Source organism: Babylonia areolata, chromosome 28 (assembly GCF_041734735.1).
Source record: "Babylonia areolata isolate BAREFJ2019XMU chromosome 28, ASM4173473v1, whole genome shotgun sequence".
NCBI classification, from domain to species: domain Eukaryota; kingdom Metazoa; phylum Mollusca; class Gastropoda; order Neogastropoda; family Buccinidae; genus Babylonia; species Babylonia areolata.
This window is the reverse complement of record NC_134903.1, coordinates 10,299,794-10,314,793: the sequence shown is the minus strand read 5'-3', so window position 1 is coordinate 10,314,793 and position 15,000 is coordinate 10,299,794. Positions and strand designations below refer to the sequence as shown.

The following is a 15,000-nucleotide window of genomic DNA, read 5'->3' as shown; positions in this document are numbered from 1 at the left end:
GCGGTGGAGTCAATATTGACCCAACTTTCCCTCTCAACCCCTGTTGCCTTCTGTACAGTCTGTATAGCAACAGTTGCAGTTTGCTCAGTCTGACTTCTTTCTTGCGTAGTTAGAACTACATGTACTTGTTCAAAGGCCTGCATTAAAAAAAAAAAAAAAAAATGCTGCCCCTTTCGTCTGCACCGTTTTCAGCGGCGTTACTAACATGCCGCTCATTCCGAGCCCCCCCCCCCCCCCCCCCGATCCCCCCTCCTCCCCCATGAGTGGCCACACCTGGGTTTTTTCTGGCGCAGTCCCAGTGTTGGCAGTGCACAGAGAACTATTGATGTTAGTTTGCCAGAAGGCCACACACAAGAGAAGACCCAGCACACCAGTGCTGAGTCACTTCAGTGGTGTTCAGCAGTGCCTGTTCTGGTTTCACCTACTTTGAAGACACCACCTACTGAGTATTTTCATTATTATTATTATTATTTATTTATTTATTTTTTAATTATATTATTATTTATTTATTTATTTTATTTTGTTTTATTTTATTCTATTTTTTCTCAAGGCCTGACAAAGCGCATTGGGTTACGCTGCTGGTCAGGGATCTGCTTGGCAGATGTGGTGTAGCATATATATGGATTTGTCCGAACGCAGTTACGCCTCCTTGAGCTACTGAAACTGAGTCTTGGATATAATTATGTTGCTTTGAGGTTCCAATTGTCTTGACCTGGTTAGAACTACAAGTAATTGTTGAAGCGCCAGGAAATATTGATATGATGTTCCAGCTGACTGGTTTTCTACTAGATGTTCAAAGGCCTGGACATATATATATATATATATATATATTAGTGGAGTGATGGCCTAGAGGTAACACGTCCACCTAGGATGTTTTGTTTTGTTTTGAAGGTTTGGCTTTTTCCTTTTTCGGTTTTTGTTGTTGTTGTTTTTCCAAAGAAGGGGCGTGGGGAGCAACCCACAATGCAAAATGTAACAAAAGTTACCGCTTCAAAAGGTTCTGATTACAAAACTCACATTGTCACCAACACCGACATCTTTTGCATAAATGTACTGTTCAGCGGTGATCACACACACACACAGCGTTGGCCTGGAGGTAATGCATACACCTAGGAAGCGAAAGAATCTGAGCGCGCTGGTTTGAATCACGGCTCAGCCGCCGATATTTTCTACCCCTCCACTAGACCTTGAGTGGTGGTCTGGACGCTAGTTATTCAGATGAGACGATAAACCGAGGTCCCGTGTACAGCATGCACCTAGCGCACATAAAAGAACCCACAACAACAAAAGGGTTGTTCCTGGCAAAATTCTGTAGAAAAATCCACTTCAATAGGAAAAACAAATAAAACTGCACGCAGGAAAAAATACAAAAAAAGGGTGGCGCTGTAGTGTAGCGACACGCTTTCCCTGGGGGGAGCAGCCTGAATTTCACACAGAGAAATCTGTTGTTATAAAAAAAAATATATATATATATATTACCTTCATGTTCCTATTGCCTTGATAAATGCCTGGTTACAATGACTAGTAGTTGATAAAGACCTGCATATACTGCATATTATATATATATATATATATATATATATGTATGTATATAGTGAACCCATCACCTTGTTAAACACACACGGCTAGAACTACTAGTTGTTGTTGAAAGGCCTGGATACATATTGAAGGGGTAATTCTACACGTTCACATGAGAAGCGGGTTATTTGAGGGGGTATGGTCACGATTACTCCCCAGTATGGCTGAGAGGTTCTGTTAGGGGGTTGGGGGTGTGTGCAGAGTGGAGGGGAGGGTGTGTGTGTGTGTGTGTGTGTGTTTGCTTGTATGGTGGGTTGTTGGCAGCAAAAGATGGGATATTAAAAAAAAAGAAAGAGAAAAAAAGGATCCTGTCACAAGTGTGGTTGTCTGGCATTGTCCTGGTTGTCAATTATTTGTATTTGCATTAAATACTCTTTTTGTCACAACAGATTTTCTGTGTGAAATTTGGGCTGCTCTCCCCAGGGAGAGCGCATCACTGCATTGACAGCACCCCCCATTTTTGTGTATTTTTTCCTGCCTGCAAGTTATTTTGTTTTCCTATCCAAGTTGATTTAAAAATTTTTTTTTTTATAGATTTGTGCCAGGGACAACCCTTTTGTTGCCGTGGGTTCTTTTACATGTGCTAAGTGCATGCTGCACATGGGACCTCGGTTTATCGTCTCATCCGAATGACTAGCGTCTGGACCACCACTCAAAGTCTAGTGGAGGGGTAGAAAATATCGGCGGCTGAGCCGTGATTCAAACCAGCGCGCTCAGATTCTTTCGCTTCCTAGGTGTATGCATTTCCTCCAGGCCAACACTGTGTGTGTGTGTGATGACCGCTGAACAGTACATTTATGCAAAAGATGTCGGTGTTGGTGACAATGTGAGTTTTGTAATCAGAACCTTTTGAAGCGGTAACTTTTGTTTCATTTTGCATTGTGGGTTGCTCCCCACTCCCCTTCTTTGGAAAAAACAACAACAAAAAAAACCGAAAAAGGAAAAAGCCAAACCTTCAAAACAAAACAAAACATCCACAAAACAGAGACCTTTTCCAAAGCTAATGCTTCTCATCTTTCAGGATCCTCCTTTCTGTGAGTGTGCTTCAGCAATGTGTATGGTTATTTATACTTATCAATGTTAGTGACAAAAAGCAGCTGTTGTCTGCCTCTTAGGGGGGATGTATGCAGATCTATGGAGAATGTGGGGTGGGGTGGGGTGGGGTGGGGGATTGGGTGTTGCTGTAGGGAAGAGGTATGGGGAGTGGAGTGAATTTATGATTCCACTGCGCACTGCATGCTGACTGTGGATTACCCATCTTTGGCGCAGCTGATCTGGCATATGTGTGTGTGTGTGTGTGTGTGTGCACGTGGGCATGTATGTGTGTGTGTGTGTGTGAACATGTGAATCGGAATCAGAATCGGTTTTAATGTCAGTTAAACCTGAACAACTTCAACAAGGTTTATAAGACACGCATGCAAAATTACATGAAACCGCACAGAAAAAAGCAAAACAAAATAGATAAATATTGAACAAGAGATTGAATCACTCCTGCATGCTATGGCGTTTTTGGCAGCAGTTACTGTCAAATTTCTCAAACTGTCCCACAAGTTTGTCTTCCAGTATTAGCTGACTGGGTTTAATAATATTTGGAAGGTATTTTTAATTTTGTGTGTGTGTGTGTGTGTGTCTGTGTGTGTGTGTGTGTGTGTGTGTGCGTGTGTGTGTGTGTGTGTGTGTGTGTGTGTGTGTGTGTGTGTGAGTGGAGATGGAAGCTGTAGTGGACATTGCAAGTATATTAATGTAGATCACGAAGAAAAGAAGAAAAAAAACAAAGCAAAAACAAAACAAGAAAGAGAAAATCCCTGCCCCTTTGCCTTACACAGGTTTTGCCAGGGATTTGAGCGGTCAACCACACTGTGGTTTTGGATGGATGTGCTTAGGTCTAAACCACTCACCTGTATTGTCTTTCATGCAGCCTTTGTACTGATTGTGTGTCTGCAGGTGTTTTTTTTTTATTTTTTTTTTTTTTTAATTCAAATTCTTTTGTAATACTAATAGTTAAGCAGAAGTTCTGTAGAGATTATGGATATATGTATTGATCAGACTGCATGCTTTGAATTTGATGCCAGCCTGAAACTGAAATTGAAATAGTTCATCCTATTTGATCCTTGCTTTTTTTCTTTTTCTTTTTTGTTTGTTTGTTTGATATATATTATTATGGTGAATTTTCTCCATGATTGTTTATGGTGTGCTTTAGGATGGTACTGGTCTGTTTGTCAGCGTACTTCACCCTTGCTTTAGGAAAGAAGAAGTAGTATTGAATGATGTTCATGCTTGCTTGTGATATGTTTTTATGGTGGTAGCACTTTTATGTATGCTTGAGAGAATGTGGAATGAACGGCAGGAACCTTGGTTCCAAACACTTGAATTTCCATAATGGAGCGTGAATGCCATGTCGATCAGATATTTCTAGCTCTAAAGTGTTTGCTGGGAGTCTCATTTTAAAGCTGTTATTCTCATTTCACACACGTGGAATTGTCAGTCGTTGTGTTCTTATGTTGTGGGTTTAACGGCGGTTGGGAGTAGGGGGGTTGAACACATGCTCATGCTGTTAACCTTTTCAGTACCAGGCCTATTTTATGCTCATTGGCAGTATCAGTATCAGTAGCTCAAGGAGGTGTCGCTGTGTTCGGACAAATCCATAATTATACGCTACACCACATCTGCCAAGCAGATGCCTGACCAGCAGCATAACCCAATGCGCTTAGTCAGGCCTTGAGAAAAGATTTTTTTTAAATATACATATATTAAACAAATAATAAAATAAATAAATAAAATAAAATAAATGAAAATAAATAAATAAAAAATTAAAATAAAATAGAATAAAATAATAAAATAATAATAATAATAAAAGATGTTTTGGCCATGGAAGGTAATATATATATTTTTATTTTTATTTTTATTTTTATTATTTTTTTTTTTCCTTTAATCTAGAAGGCAAACTACTCAAACAAAATATGTATAATCTATACTTTTCTGAAAGGAAAATGAACACACCATCCAATTAGGACAGTCTCGCATGAATATGTTGATTTGGCGATAGGAAAATCCCTACAAAGATGTGGATGGAAATTTCTGTCCCTGGGGCACTCAAGGGGTTAATATTATTTATATTCATATTCATATTTGATCACTTATTTCCTTTCATGTGTTTGAATGTTGTTCGTGCTGGTGTATTGTGTGTGTGTGTGTGTGTGTGTCTGTCTGTCTGTCTGTCTCTCTCTCTCTCTCTCTCTGTCAGTCTCTTTCTGCATTCTTCAGCTGTCTCTGCCTCTGTTTCTGTCTCTCTCTCTCTCTCTCTCTCTCTCTCTCTCTCAAACAAACCAAGATACTACTTCTTTTTAAGTGTGGAGATGATATAATATGGATAAGAATAATAATATTAACACTGAGGAATATGTTCAAGTACAACTTTGTTACAAGCACATAGCAAAATACTTTTTCTTTTACTGTGAAGACAATATGATATACACAACAGAAGAATATAAACACTTAGGAGTAATACCTATAAGTAGAACTTTGTTACAAGCACATCAAAACATAGGAAAACAAAGGAAACAAAACACTGAAAAAAAACAACAACAAACAAACAAACAAAAAACCATTGTAAAACACTAACAACAATGCAAATGTCATATTGTACCTATGTGGAGCAGGTGAAATAATTGGGCAGATTCCCAATATGTTGGAAAATAATGAACCAAATTGTTACAAGCAGGATACACATATTACAATCACCGCTAACTTCTCTTACCGACAGAATATATCAGTCCATATGTCACCGTAAGAACACACTTCTTAATGGTTAAAAAAAAGATACCTGTAAACATAGGCCTGGACTACATTTAAAAAAAAAAAAAAAAAAAAAAAAAGATTTACATTCAGCACACAAAGACTAACGTTTGTGACATACAGAAGTTATGAACTGGAATAATATTTATTATATAGTGGAAAGATAAAAAGAGATAAACCATCAAAGCTGAATTTCAACAATATAATTGGAAGGTGTTACAATAATGTAGGGTATCTTTTGAATATATCTGATGCAAGACATGGACAAGCTTTTAGAAAAAACAAAACCAAAAAACAAAAAAAAAAACAATAGAAAACAAACAAACAAACAAAAAAACCACAACAACTTAGGATTAGTGCACCTGGCCTGAAAAATTGAATATATTGATACTCCAATATTCCAGAAGATAGACTCAGTCGCTGTTGTAAAAGAACGGGAGATGATATCCACCTCCTTGATAATTGTGCATAATCTAACACAATCAGAGAATCTTTTAGGGATATATAAAAATTTAAAAAAAACCCACCAAAAAAGCATACACTGATAACATAGTGTTCCTCGTCTTTTATGTTAGCGATGTTCAACCAATGTTAGGAAATGTTTGTGTTTGGATGTTTTACCGACAGGTATCAATTACTGGTGAATATGGTGTTCTCTGTGTGTGTCACATGTATCTTGATTAAGGTTTCAGTACAGTAAATGCATAATATAATATAAAACAATATAATATAAAATGATATAATGTAATTATGATAAAATATAATATAATGTAATAATTATAATATTATAACATAAAAATATGATACATTGCAATACTATACTATACTGTACTATATTATACTATACTGTTCTCATTACATCATATTATTATTAAATTCATAAACAAAGAAGAAGAAAAGAAAAAAAAAAAAGAAAAAAAGATCTCGTTCCAGAACAGCATGTTGTATCCCCTCAACAAGAGCTACTTCTTCTTCTTCTTAGTTTGTGGGCCTAGGAAGCGAGAGAATCTGAGCGCGCTGGTTCGAATCACGGCTCGTTCGAATCATGGCTCAGCCGCCGATATTTTCTCCCCCTCCACTGGACCTTGAGTGGTGGTCTGGACGCTAGTCATTCGGATGAGATGATAAACTGAGGTCCCGTGTGCAGCAAGCACTTAGCGCACATAAAAGAACCCATGGCAACAAAAGGGTTGTTCCTGGCAAAATTCTGTAGAAAAATCCACATCGATAGGAAAAACAAATTAAACTGCATGTAGGAAAAAATACAAAAAAATGGGTGGCGCTGTAGTGTAGCGACGCGCTCTCCCTGGGGAGAGCAGCCCGAATTTCACACAGAGAAATCTGTTGTGATAAAAAGAAATACAAATACAAATACTTTCACTTGTATACATGTACACGAGTGGGCTTTTACGTGTGTGACCGTTTTAACCCCCCACATACGCCATGTTAGCAGCCATGCTCTTCAACAAGACACAAGTCAGGGTTCTGGAGAAAGGAGAGCACCAAAGAAATAGCTGTGATAGCCGGGCCAGTACGCCCCTGTGTGCTGCGTCTGCACCCACACCCTGTCCCCTCTCCGCAAGCGGAAGACAGACGAGGCCCCGCATGAGGTCCGGTAGTTCGCGCTGTTGTGACTGCGGGAACGAATCGCAATGGTGCCTGTGATGAACATGTCAACGTGATAGTTGGCCGGACTCTGGGGGAACAGCTGGAATCCCAGGGAGTACACTCCAGGGATGGCTGCCGTGTACACGCCAGTGCCTAGGTCGTAGTCTCCATCCCCCACGACAAAGTCCAGGCCAAAAGGAATGGGCGCGTTGGCCGCGACTTGGGGATTCTCCAGCACAGCTCGGAATGACGCTTGTTTGGCTGGAAACCAAGGGAAGGAACACTGGTCAACAGAACGAGTTCAAAACTGTGGCAACAGACAAAATGCTGGCAGTGAACGTGGGAGATGTATGTATGATAGTCATTTTTTACTATATCATTATCATCAGAACAGCAGAGGAGATAACTGCTGCCAGTTACGACTATCTGGGCTAGAATTTGATTATCGTGGAGAGTGTCTTGTCCAAGTTCCATCCCCATTCTCTCGGCCAAGAGGGTTTTGGGACAGTCGGCATTGGGATGGTTCCCAAAGGCCAACTAGCCCCCAAGGTTGCAGCACTAAGAGCCAGTGCAGTCTTGCCTCCTAGTTTGAGAGTCAGTCATAGTCCTTCGCAAAAGGCTAAGCTGTAAATGATTTCCCATTGCATTGGAGAAGCCATTGATAATACAGCTCTCACTTTGTTGTTGGCCCAACTGTAAACTAATGTCAGTCTGGGGGATATCAGTGGGAGGATGCAAACTGTTCAGGCAACAGACTTATAATTATGTATGTATACTATATGATAGTAGGTCTGTCGTGTCCGACTGTGACCATCAGAGCAGTAGTGGAAACAACTGCTGCCCCGATTATCCGAGCTAGAATTTGATTAGAGTGGAGAGTGTCATGTCCAAGGTACATCCCCACTCTCTCGGCCAAGCATGTTGCCTAAAGTAGTGGGAAATGTTTTTTCTAGGCTGAAGACTGGGCATTTGCCTGAAGAGTATAATCATTGTTTGAATGACAGTATTTTGAAGCAAAGAAACGTTCGGCATCAAGCTTTATGAACATGTCCAGAGTATGAATTATGATCGATTCTGTCTTACCTCTGCTGTCAAATTTATATTATGGTGTGTAACCTCGAACTTCTTATGTGTTATATAACCTTCAGAGCCTTATGCAGTCAGAAAGCGTTGCATGGAGTTTTGCTGTTGACAGACACTTTTGGTAAATTTAGCAACAAAATGTGGAATGATGACTGACTATTGACAAAAGTACTGTAACACTGATCATTGCTGGGTGCACCAGACATTGCAATATAGGTGAACTTGATGGCTCCGGATCTGTGGGTGGTTATGGACATGATAAAATTTTGGTAAAAGACGTCCTCTTAAATGAGCCATAGGTTAAGGCACAAAGCATCACTACTGATTAGTCGTTTAACTCACTCAGTACGGCCAGTCCTCTCTTCTCCTCAACACAGACCCCTCGGATGTCCAGTGGGTGTCTCAATGACCCAACATTTAGCTTCCGTCGTCAGAATTGTGGTATTCTTTGTCAACATTCACGTCTTCAGTATAAGAGCCTTCACTTGCAATATTTTGATGATGGTAATTGGGGTGAAACGCTGTTAACGTCGTCTCTTTCGCTGTTCGTATGGAGAGAGTTAATGTTGAATTTTTAAAAAAATGTTGACATTTTAAAAAATACAACACTGGATTAATGAAGTGTTATGAACTGAATTGATAAGTCATGTAAAGTGTAACATGCAATCAGGTAAACATAACTAAAAACAATTTGGCTATTTGTACACACATTGTTAAATAAGAACACGTGTTACAGGATACGTAATCTTGCTGGAAGAAAAATCTTTTTTTTGGGGGGGTTGATTATTTTGTTAAATAATTTTATTTATTTATTTATTTATATTTATTGTTTACATCTGTTCGATCATCTGTGCTATATCAGAGGCATTGTTCTCACGCATCTCATCCTCATGTCCCCCCACACAGCTGTACTAAGGACCGTATGCCGAGATATATAGGTAGAAACGGAACGGAACGAAACGAAACGAAAATTTATTTCACCAGGGTAATAATGTAAGCAAGTACACATGTTTTTGTCCACCCGGCCCTGGACATGAAAAAAAAGCACAAAAACGCAAATATCAAGCACACGAAAAAATCAAAGTACTAGATCGAGAAAAAGAAAGAAGAAGAAGAAGAAGAAGAAAAAAAAAAAAAAGGTTGGGAGGAGGAGAGGCGGGGGCGGGGATAATCCATAGACCAGAAACAAAATTACATACACACTTACGCACTTACGCACACTCGGTGGGAAAATGTTACAAAAGGAGATGAAAAAAACCCCCCAAAAAAAACCCCAAAAAAACAAGAGAGGCAAGGCCTTCAAGACTCACTTGTGATATACACAAAAATCTACTAGTTAAAAATGTGTTCTTTGTTTGTTATTATAAAGCTTCAGGTTAAAAGAAAAAGGGTTAAAAGAAAAAGAGGGGGGGGGGGGGGGGGGGGGGGAGTCCTAACGGCAGATTCGAACCCCGCGTGATCGGGTTAGAAGAAACTGTCTTACCCATTACACTATCGTGGCTCCTTAACTGACGTTCAAAAATATAATATTTAAACATGCTTTTTTTAAAGGGCGATAATTCGATTGCGGTATTCGCAGTGAGAATGCTGTTTAAATCATATTATTCTGGTGTATCTTGGGCATTCAAAAAATCTTGAAGGGCAATTAAAAATTCTTTTTAAGTCCGCGGTAAAGGAGACGTGGCTATCGCCGCAATCACGCTGCAACATTTAGCCGTTTTCTCCGGATCTAGATAGATGTACATGTGCAAATTTTTCTTTTATGTTTATTCTAGTTTTATAGTTTGAAAGTTGATATGAAAATTGAGTATTTTGTTAAACTAATGACATGTAGAGCCAAGTACAAGTGCTTCTCAACGTCGTATGAAGTGAAAAGGACTTCAATTTGAGAAAAGTCAAGACTGGAAATTTTTAAGTTTCTTCAATTCAAGGGTATTAACTCTCGTGGTTTATTATTTTTCACTGTGAATTCCGACTGATTCTGTGGATATTTTTATGGCAGTTTGGGGCATAATCCATTAAGTGATGAGGCGTTCACAAATCTTTCTCTGAATAAATATTTATAACGGTCTCCTTCTCCAACTTTCCATCACATGTTATCGTGTATTGTCGACACGATCGACAAGGAAGGGGTACGCAAATTGCTGAAGAACATCAACCCATATAAAGTAGCAGGACCTGATGAGATTCCAGCAAAAGTGTTGAAAGAGTGCGCAAATGATATCGCGCCCCTGCTCTCTATTATCTTCACCAAATCACTGGCAGATGGATGTGCACCAGACGACTGGAAAAGGGCGAACGTGACAGCAGTATTCAAGAAGGGCAACCGTAACTCTGCTGCTAACTACAGACCGGTCTCCCTCACCAGCATATGCTGTAAGATGCAAGAACACATCCTCGCAAGCAACATCATGCGCCATCTGACCCAACATGAAATACTTGATAACTCACAACATGGGTTTAGAGCCAGAAGGAGTTGCGAAACTCAACTACTAACACTGTTCCAAGACATCGCCAAAAACCAGAACAGCAGACAGCAGACCGACATGGTAATTCTGGACTTCTCCAAAGCCTTTGACAAGGTCCCCCACAAACGCCTCCTTCGTAAGCTGGACCATTATGGTATACGAGGATGACGTTGGACTGGATCAAGGCCTTCCTTTCCGACCGCACCCAAATCGTCGTAGTTGACGGCGAAAAATCTGAGCCAGCACCTGTCATCAGCGGAGTCCTACAGGGGACAGTTCTAGGCCCCATCCTATTTCTGATTTACATCAACGATCTGCCTCAGAACATCAAGGCCAATATTAGATTGTTCGCTGATGACTGTATAGTCTACTCTACCACCAAGACAATCCAAGACTGTAAAATGCTCCAATGAGACCTCAGCACACTGTCTGACTGGGAACAGCGTTGGGGAATGGAATTCCACCCAGAAAAATGTAAAGTCCTTACCTGTACAACATCAAGGAACCCCATCAGCTACAACTACAAATTAAAAGGACACATCCTCGAGCATTTTGACAGCGCAAAATATCTCGGCGTTGACATAAGAAATGATCTAAACTGGAAAGAACATGTTACAAGAGTCACCAATAAAGCCAATAGCATGGTAGGCTTCCTAAAAAAGAATCTAAAAACATCCAATAAAACCACCAAAGCCAATGCCTACCAAACTCTTGTACGCCCGCACCTGGAGTATTGCTCATCAGTCTGGAGCCCGTACAAAGAAGGCCAAAAGAACAAGATTGAAATGGTGCAAAGAAGAGCAGCACGTTATGTACACAGTGACTACGGGCGGACCAGCAGCGTAACACACATGCTGCAAGAACTAGAATGGGAATCCCTCAAATCACGGCGGAACAGACAAAGGCTGACCCTGATGTATAAAATGGTCAATGGCATTGTAGACATCCCTCCAGACAAATTTCTCAAGAAAGGATCCAGCAGAACAAGATCAAATCATCGACACAAATTTGTCCATCTTAGCTCCTCCTCTGACCCTTATAAATACAGTTTTTTCCCATCAACCATCCCCGTCTGGAACTCCCTGCCTGCAACAGCAGCAGAGGCTCCCTCCTTGGTAGCTTTCAAGAGGGAGCTGAACAAGATCACAGTTTAGTCCCCCCCCCCCCCCCTTTTTTTTTTTCCTCCTCCGGAGGGACGCTGCGAGTGACGGTGGGAGGGAGTATGTATACATGTTCTTTCTCATTGTCACCCCCTCCGGAGGAAAGATAGGTCTACTTAGGTTATGATTAGGTATTTACGCCTCTGCGCACACAGGTCATTAATAGTCAGTAATGACGGCTGACCTTCCAATTTGAAGATTGAAGATTGTCGATTGAATATAGGATTGAACGGGCAGGTCAACAACTTGAAACAAAATGGCGTCGTTCGCGTTCGCGAAGAATATAGTACGCGCTTTGAATATGTATAAATATGTGTACGCAATTGATTTTTGCCCATGACCTTCAGGGCTCAGCCAATAGATCCATAAAGTCCACTCGTCGCACTGATTTTAGTATTTTCCGAAAAAGACCTCATGGGCGAATGAACATAGTGAAAGCCCTGTACACAGAGTAAAACACACAAGCTTTTTATGTATTGAGTATAATTTCAAAATTTAATGTTTAAGATGAGAAATATCAGTTTAAAGCAAATTAAGCCCCCTAGCATTAATTACAGATTAATTTCCCTTTTTTACTATCTGCACCAAAGACATGCAAAATATATATAACTTCCACGCTTAGCAAAAGAAGTTCCTGTTTGAACAGAAAATGATAAAAATGATTGCTCTTGTTGTTGTGTCAGAACATCAGATCAAAGTGCCAAGTTTAGAGAATAAAAAACAACAACAACAACAAAAAAAAAAGAAAAACACAACGCACCCCCTCCCTTCCCACTCTTGCCTTTTCAATTAGGTTCTTTCACAGTACCGACTCACCAGCAACACTGACGTTCAGGGAGCGCATCATTTCAGTCGCAGCATATATCTGCTGCTTCGTGCTGTTCAGTTCTTGTTGGAAGTCGGACATCTGCTGGTTGTTGCTGTCCAGTTCTGACCGGAAGTCAGACATCTGTTGGTTGTTGCTGTCCAGTTCTGACCGGAAGTCGGACATCTGTTGGTTAGTGCTGTCCAGTTCTGACCGGAAGTCAGACATCTGTTGGTTGTTGCTGTTCAGTTCTGACCGGAAGTCGGACATCTGTTGGTTAGTGCTGTTCAGTTCTGACCGGAAGTCGAATATCTGCTGTTGCTGCTTCAGGTCTTTCATCATCGGGCGGTCCCTGTCAAGCGAAAGTTTAGACGTCACATCGTTTTTGTGTCTCTGCTTTTGCGCTTTATTCTAGTTTCAAGTACATCTCAGCTATCACATAATTATAGAGAACGCACTGCCGCTCACACACACACACGCACACACATACACACGCACGCGCGCGCGCGCACACACACACGTACTGTACACACACACGCGCGTGCACGCAACCACACCCATTAACGCACACGTATACATACTCGCACACACACACTTAGACACACGTACGTACAGACTGAACTGTGAATTTTGCCAGTGATATCTTTTCTTTTCTCTGTGTAATTCTCAAGCAATGTTACGCATGCGTGTGTGTGCATGCGTGCGCATCTGTTTGCTTGTGTCCATAATTATGCATGATGTAATGATCTCAAAATACTCACAGTTGTGTCCATTGCTCGACGTTGTCTCGCAGTTTCCCCACGGCTTTCTTCAGCTCTGTTATCTCTTTGCTTGTCTCGGCCTCCCCCTCCGCCACCTCGTCCTCTGTCTGTCGTTGTCTTTTGTCCATTCTCGCTTTCAGCCAGTCCACGTCTTCATCCAGCTCCTCCTTCAGCCTCTCATCGCCTTCCTTCCGTTCCTCCTTGGCATGTTGCAAGCCCTCATCGATCCGCTCCTTTAAGCGTGAATCTCCCTCTTTGAGCATTTCTTTCAAATCACTGTACGCTCCGTTCACTCGCTCCTCAACAAGAGCACTCTTACGCTCTACGAAATCTCGCAGCGGGTGATGATTGTCTGGTTTATGGCCGCTGTTGTAGAGGGCAGGGGGATCAGGAGACAGGGATTTGTCCTCTGGTGGTGAGCTGACCACTGGCTCTGCTTTAATACTGAGGAAGATGGCAAACACAACACAGGACAGAACAGACCACCCCATAGTCGGGATTCTGCAAACAAACAAACAAAAAATCCAAACAAACCGCTCAATTGACTGACAAAGTTAGCACACGCTTCTGGTGTTACAACTCAACCTTTTGGTTTCAGTACTCTGGTTTAGAGCTTTTATGGGTACGTGTGGCGTGACCCATGAGCCATGGATGCTTTGCATTCATTGGTAGACATCACCACATCTAGCCAATGGGAACCTTCGTACCCCCGAAAGCAACCAACTCCTCACACAACGTCAGCAGCGTAAGTTCAGTGCTCCTCGATGAGCTCCTTCCATGATGACATTCCGTACGTTTTTGGCGGTCACCATGCATACATACTGCGCAGTTGAAACTCCCATTGCAAGAGTGTATCAGAGGGCACGTGCCAGATTTCCGGAACTCCGCGGGCCGAGCATGGGTCAATGATGCGTAGAGGACTGGGTGCTTGGCACGGCGTCAGTATGGCTGGAGGTACAGGAAGTTTCGCCCGCGTGAAGTGTTTATCAGGGCAGACTGTTGATGAAGGAGGGAGAGGTGCGAAGGAGTGTGAGGCGGCACTACACCTCCTCGCCCTTTGCTGGGAAACAACAACAACATTATTAAAGTGTCTGCTGCACCGATGTACTGAGCATTTCGTTTGATAGAATGAAACGAATGTGAATTTTGAGTTTCTGATGGAATGGAACGAATGTGAATTTTGAGTTTCTGATGGAATGGAACGAATGTGAATTTTGAGTTTCTGATGGAATGGAACGAATGTGCATTATTTAGTTTCTCATATGATTACACGAATGTACATTTAGTTTCCGATATGATTATATAGTACGAATGTACATTTAGTTTCCGATATGATTATATTGTACGAATGTACATTTAGTTTCCGATAGAATTAATTTTTCGACTCTGTGTTAAATTTAGTTTATGATAGAATTATATGTATGCACATAATAATTTAGTCTCTGATATAATTATACGAATGTACATTGAGTATGATATAATTATATGAATGTACATTTAGTTTCTGGTAGAGTTATATGAATGTGCATTTAGTTTCTGATAGATGTATATTGTATGAATGTACATTTAGTTTTTGATAGAATTATACTGTACGAATGTACATTTAGTTTCTGACAGAATTATACGAATGTGCATTTTGTTTCTGATAGAATTATATTGTACAAATGTACATTAAGTTTCAGATAGTTATATTGTACACATGTACATTTAGTTTATGATAGAATTATACGAATGTGCATTTA

At 40.8% G+C, this 15,000-nt stretch overlaps 2 protein-coding genes across 3 annotated transcripts in view; one reads left to right on the top strand and one right to left on the bottom strand.

The window, feature by feature from the left end:
- The window catches only part of LOC143302118 (uncharacterized), a 163,667-nt gene extending 149,725 nt beyond the window's left edge, over positions 1–13,942 (bottom strand). Inside the window, exons 1-3 of one of the 2 annotated variants that reach the window (XR_013057882.1) lie at positions 13,259–13,942; positions 12,509–12,849; positions 6,365–7,242 (exon numbers count right to left, since the gene is read on the bottom strand). Coding sequence is in view for 1 of the 2 variants with exons in the window: in XM_076616664.1 (XP_076472779.1) it covers positions 6,851–7,242; positions 12,509–12,849; positions 13,259–13,749 (1,224 nt within the window). In the remaining variant the exon portion in view is untranslated. Of the gene's footprint in view, positions 1–4,872; positions 7,243–12,508; positions 12,850–13,258 lie in introns of those variants that run through there. The other variant, XM_076616664.1, reaches the window with a different exon arrangement.
- LOC143302117 (uncharacterized) overlaps positions 1–15,000 on the top strand; it is a 52,205-nt gene that overhangs the window by 2,986 nt on the left and 34,219 nt on the right. The gene's annotated exons all lie outside the window — the stretch shown is intronic.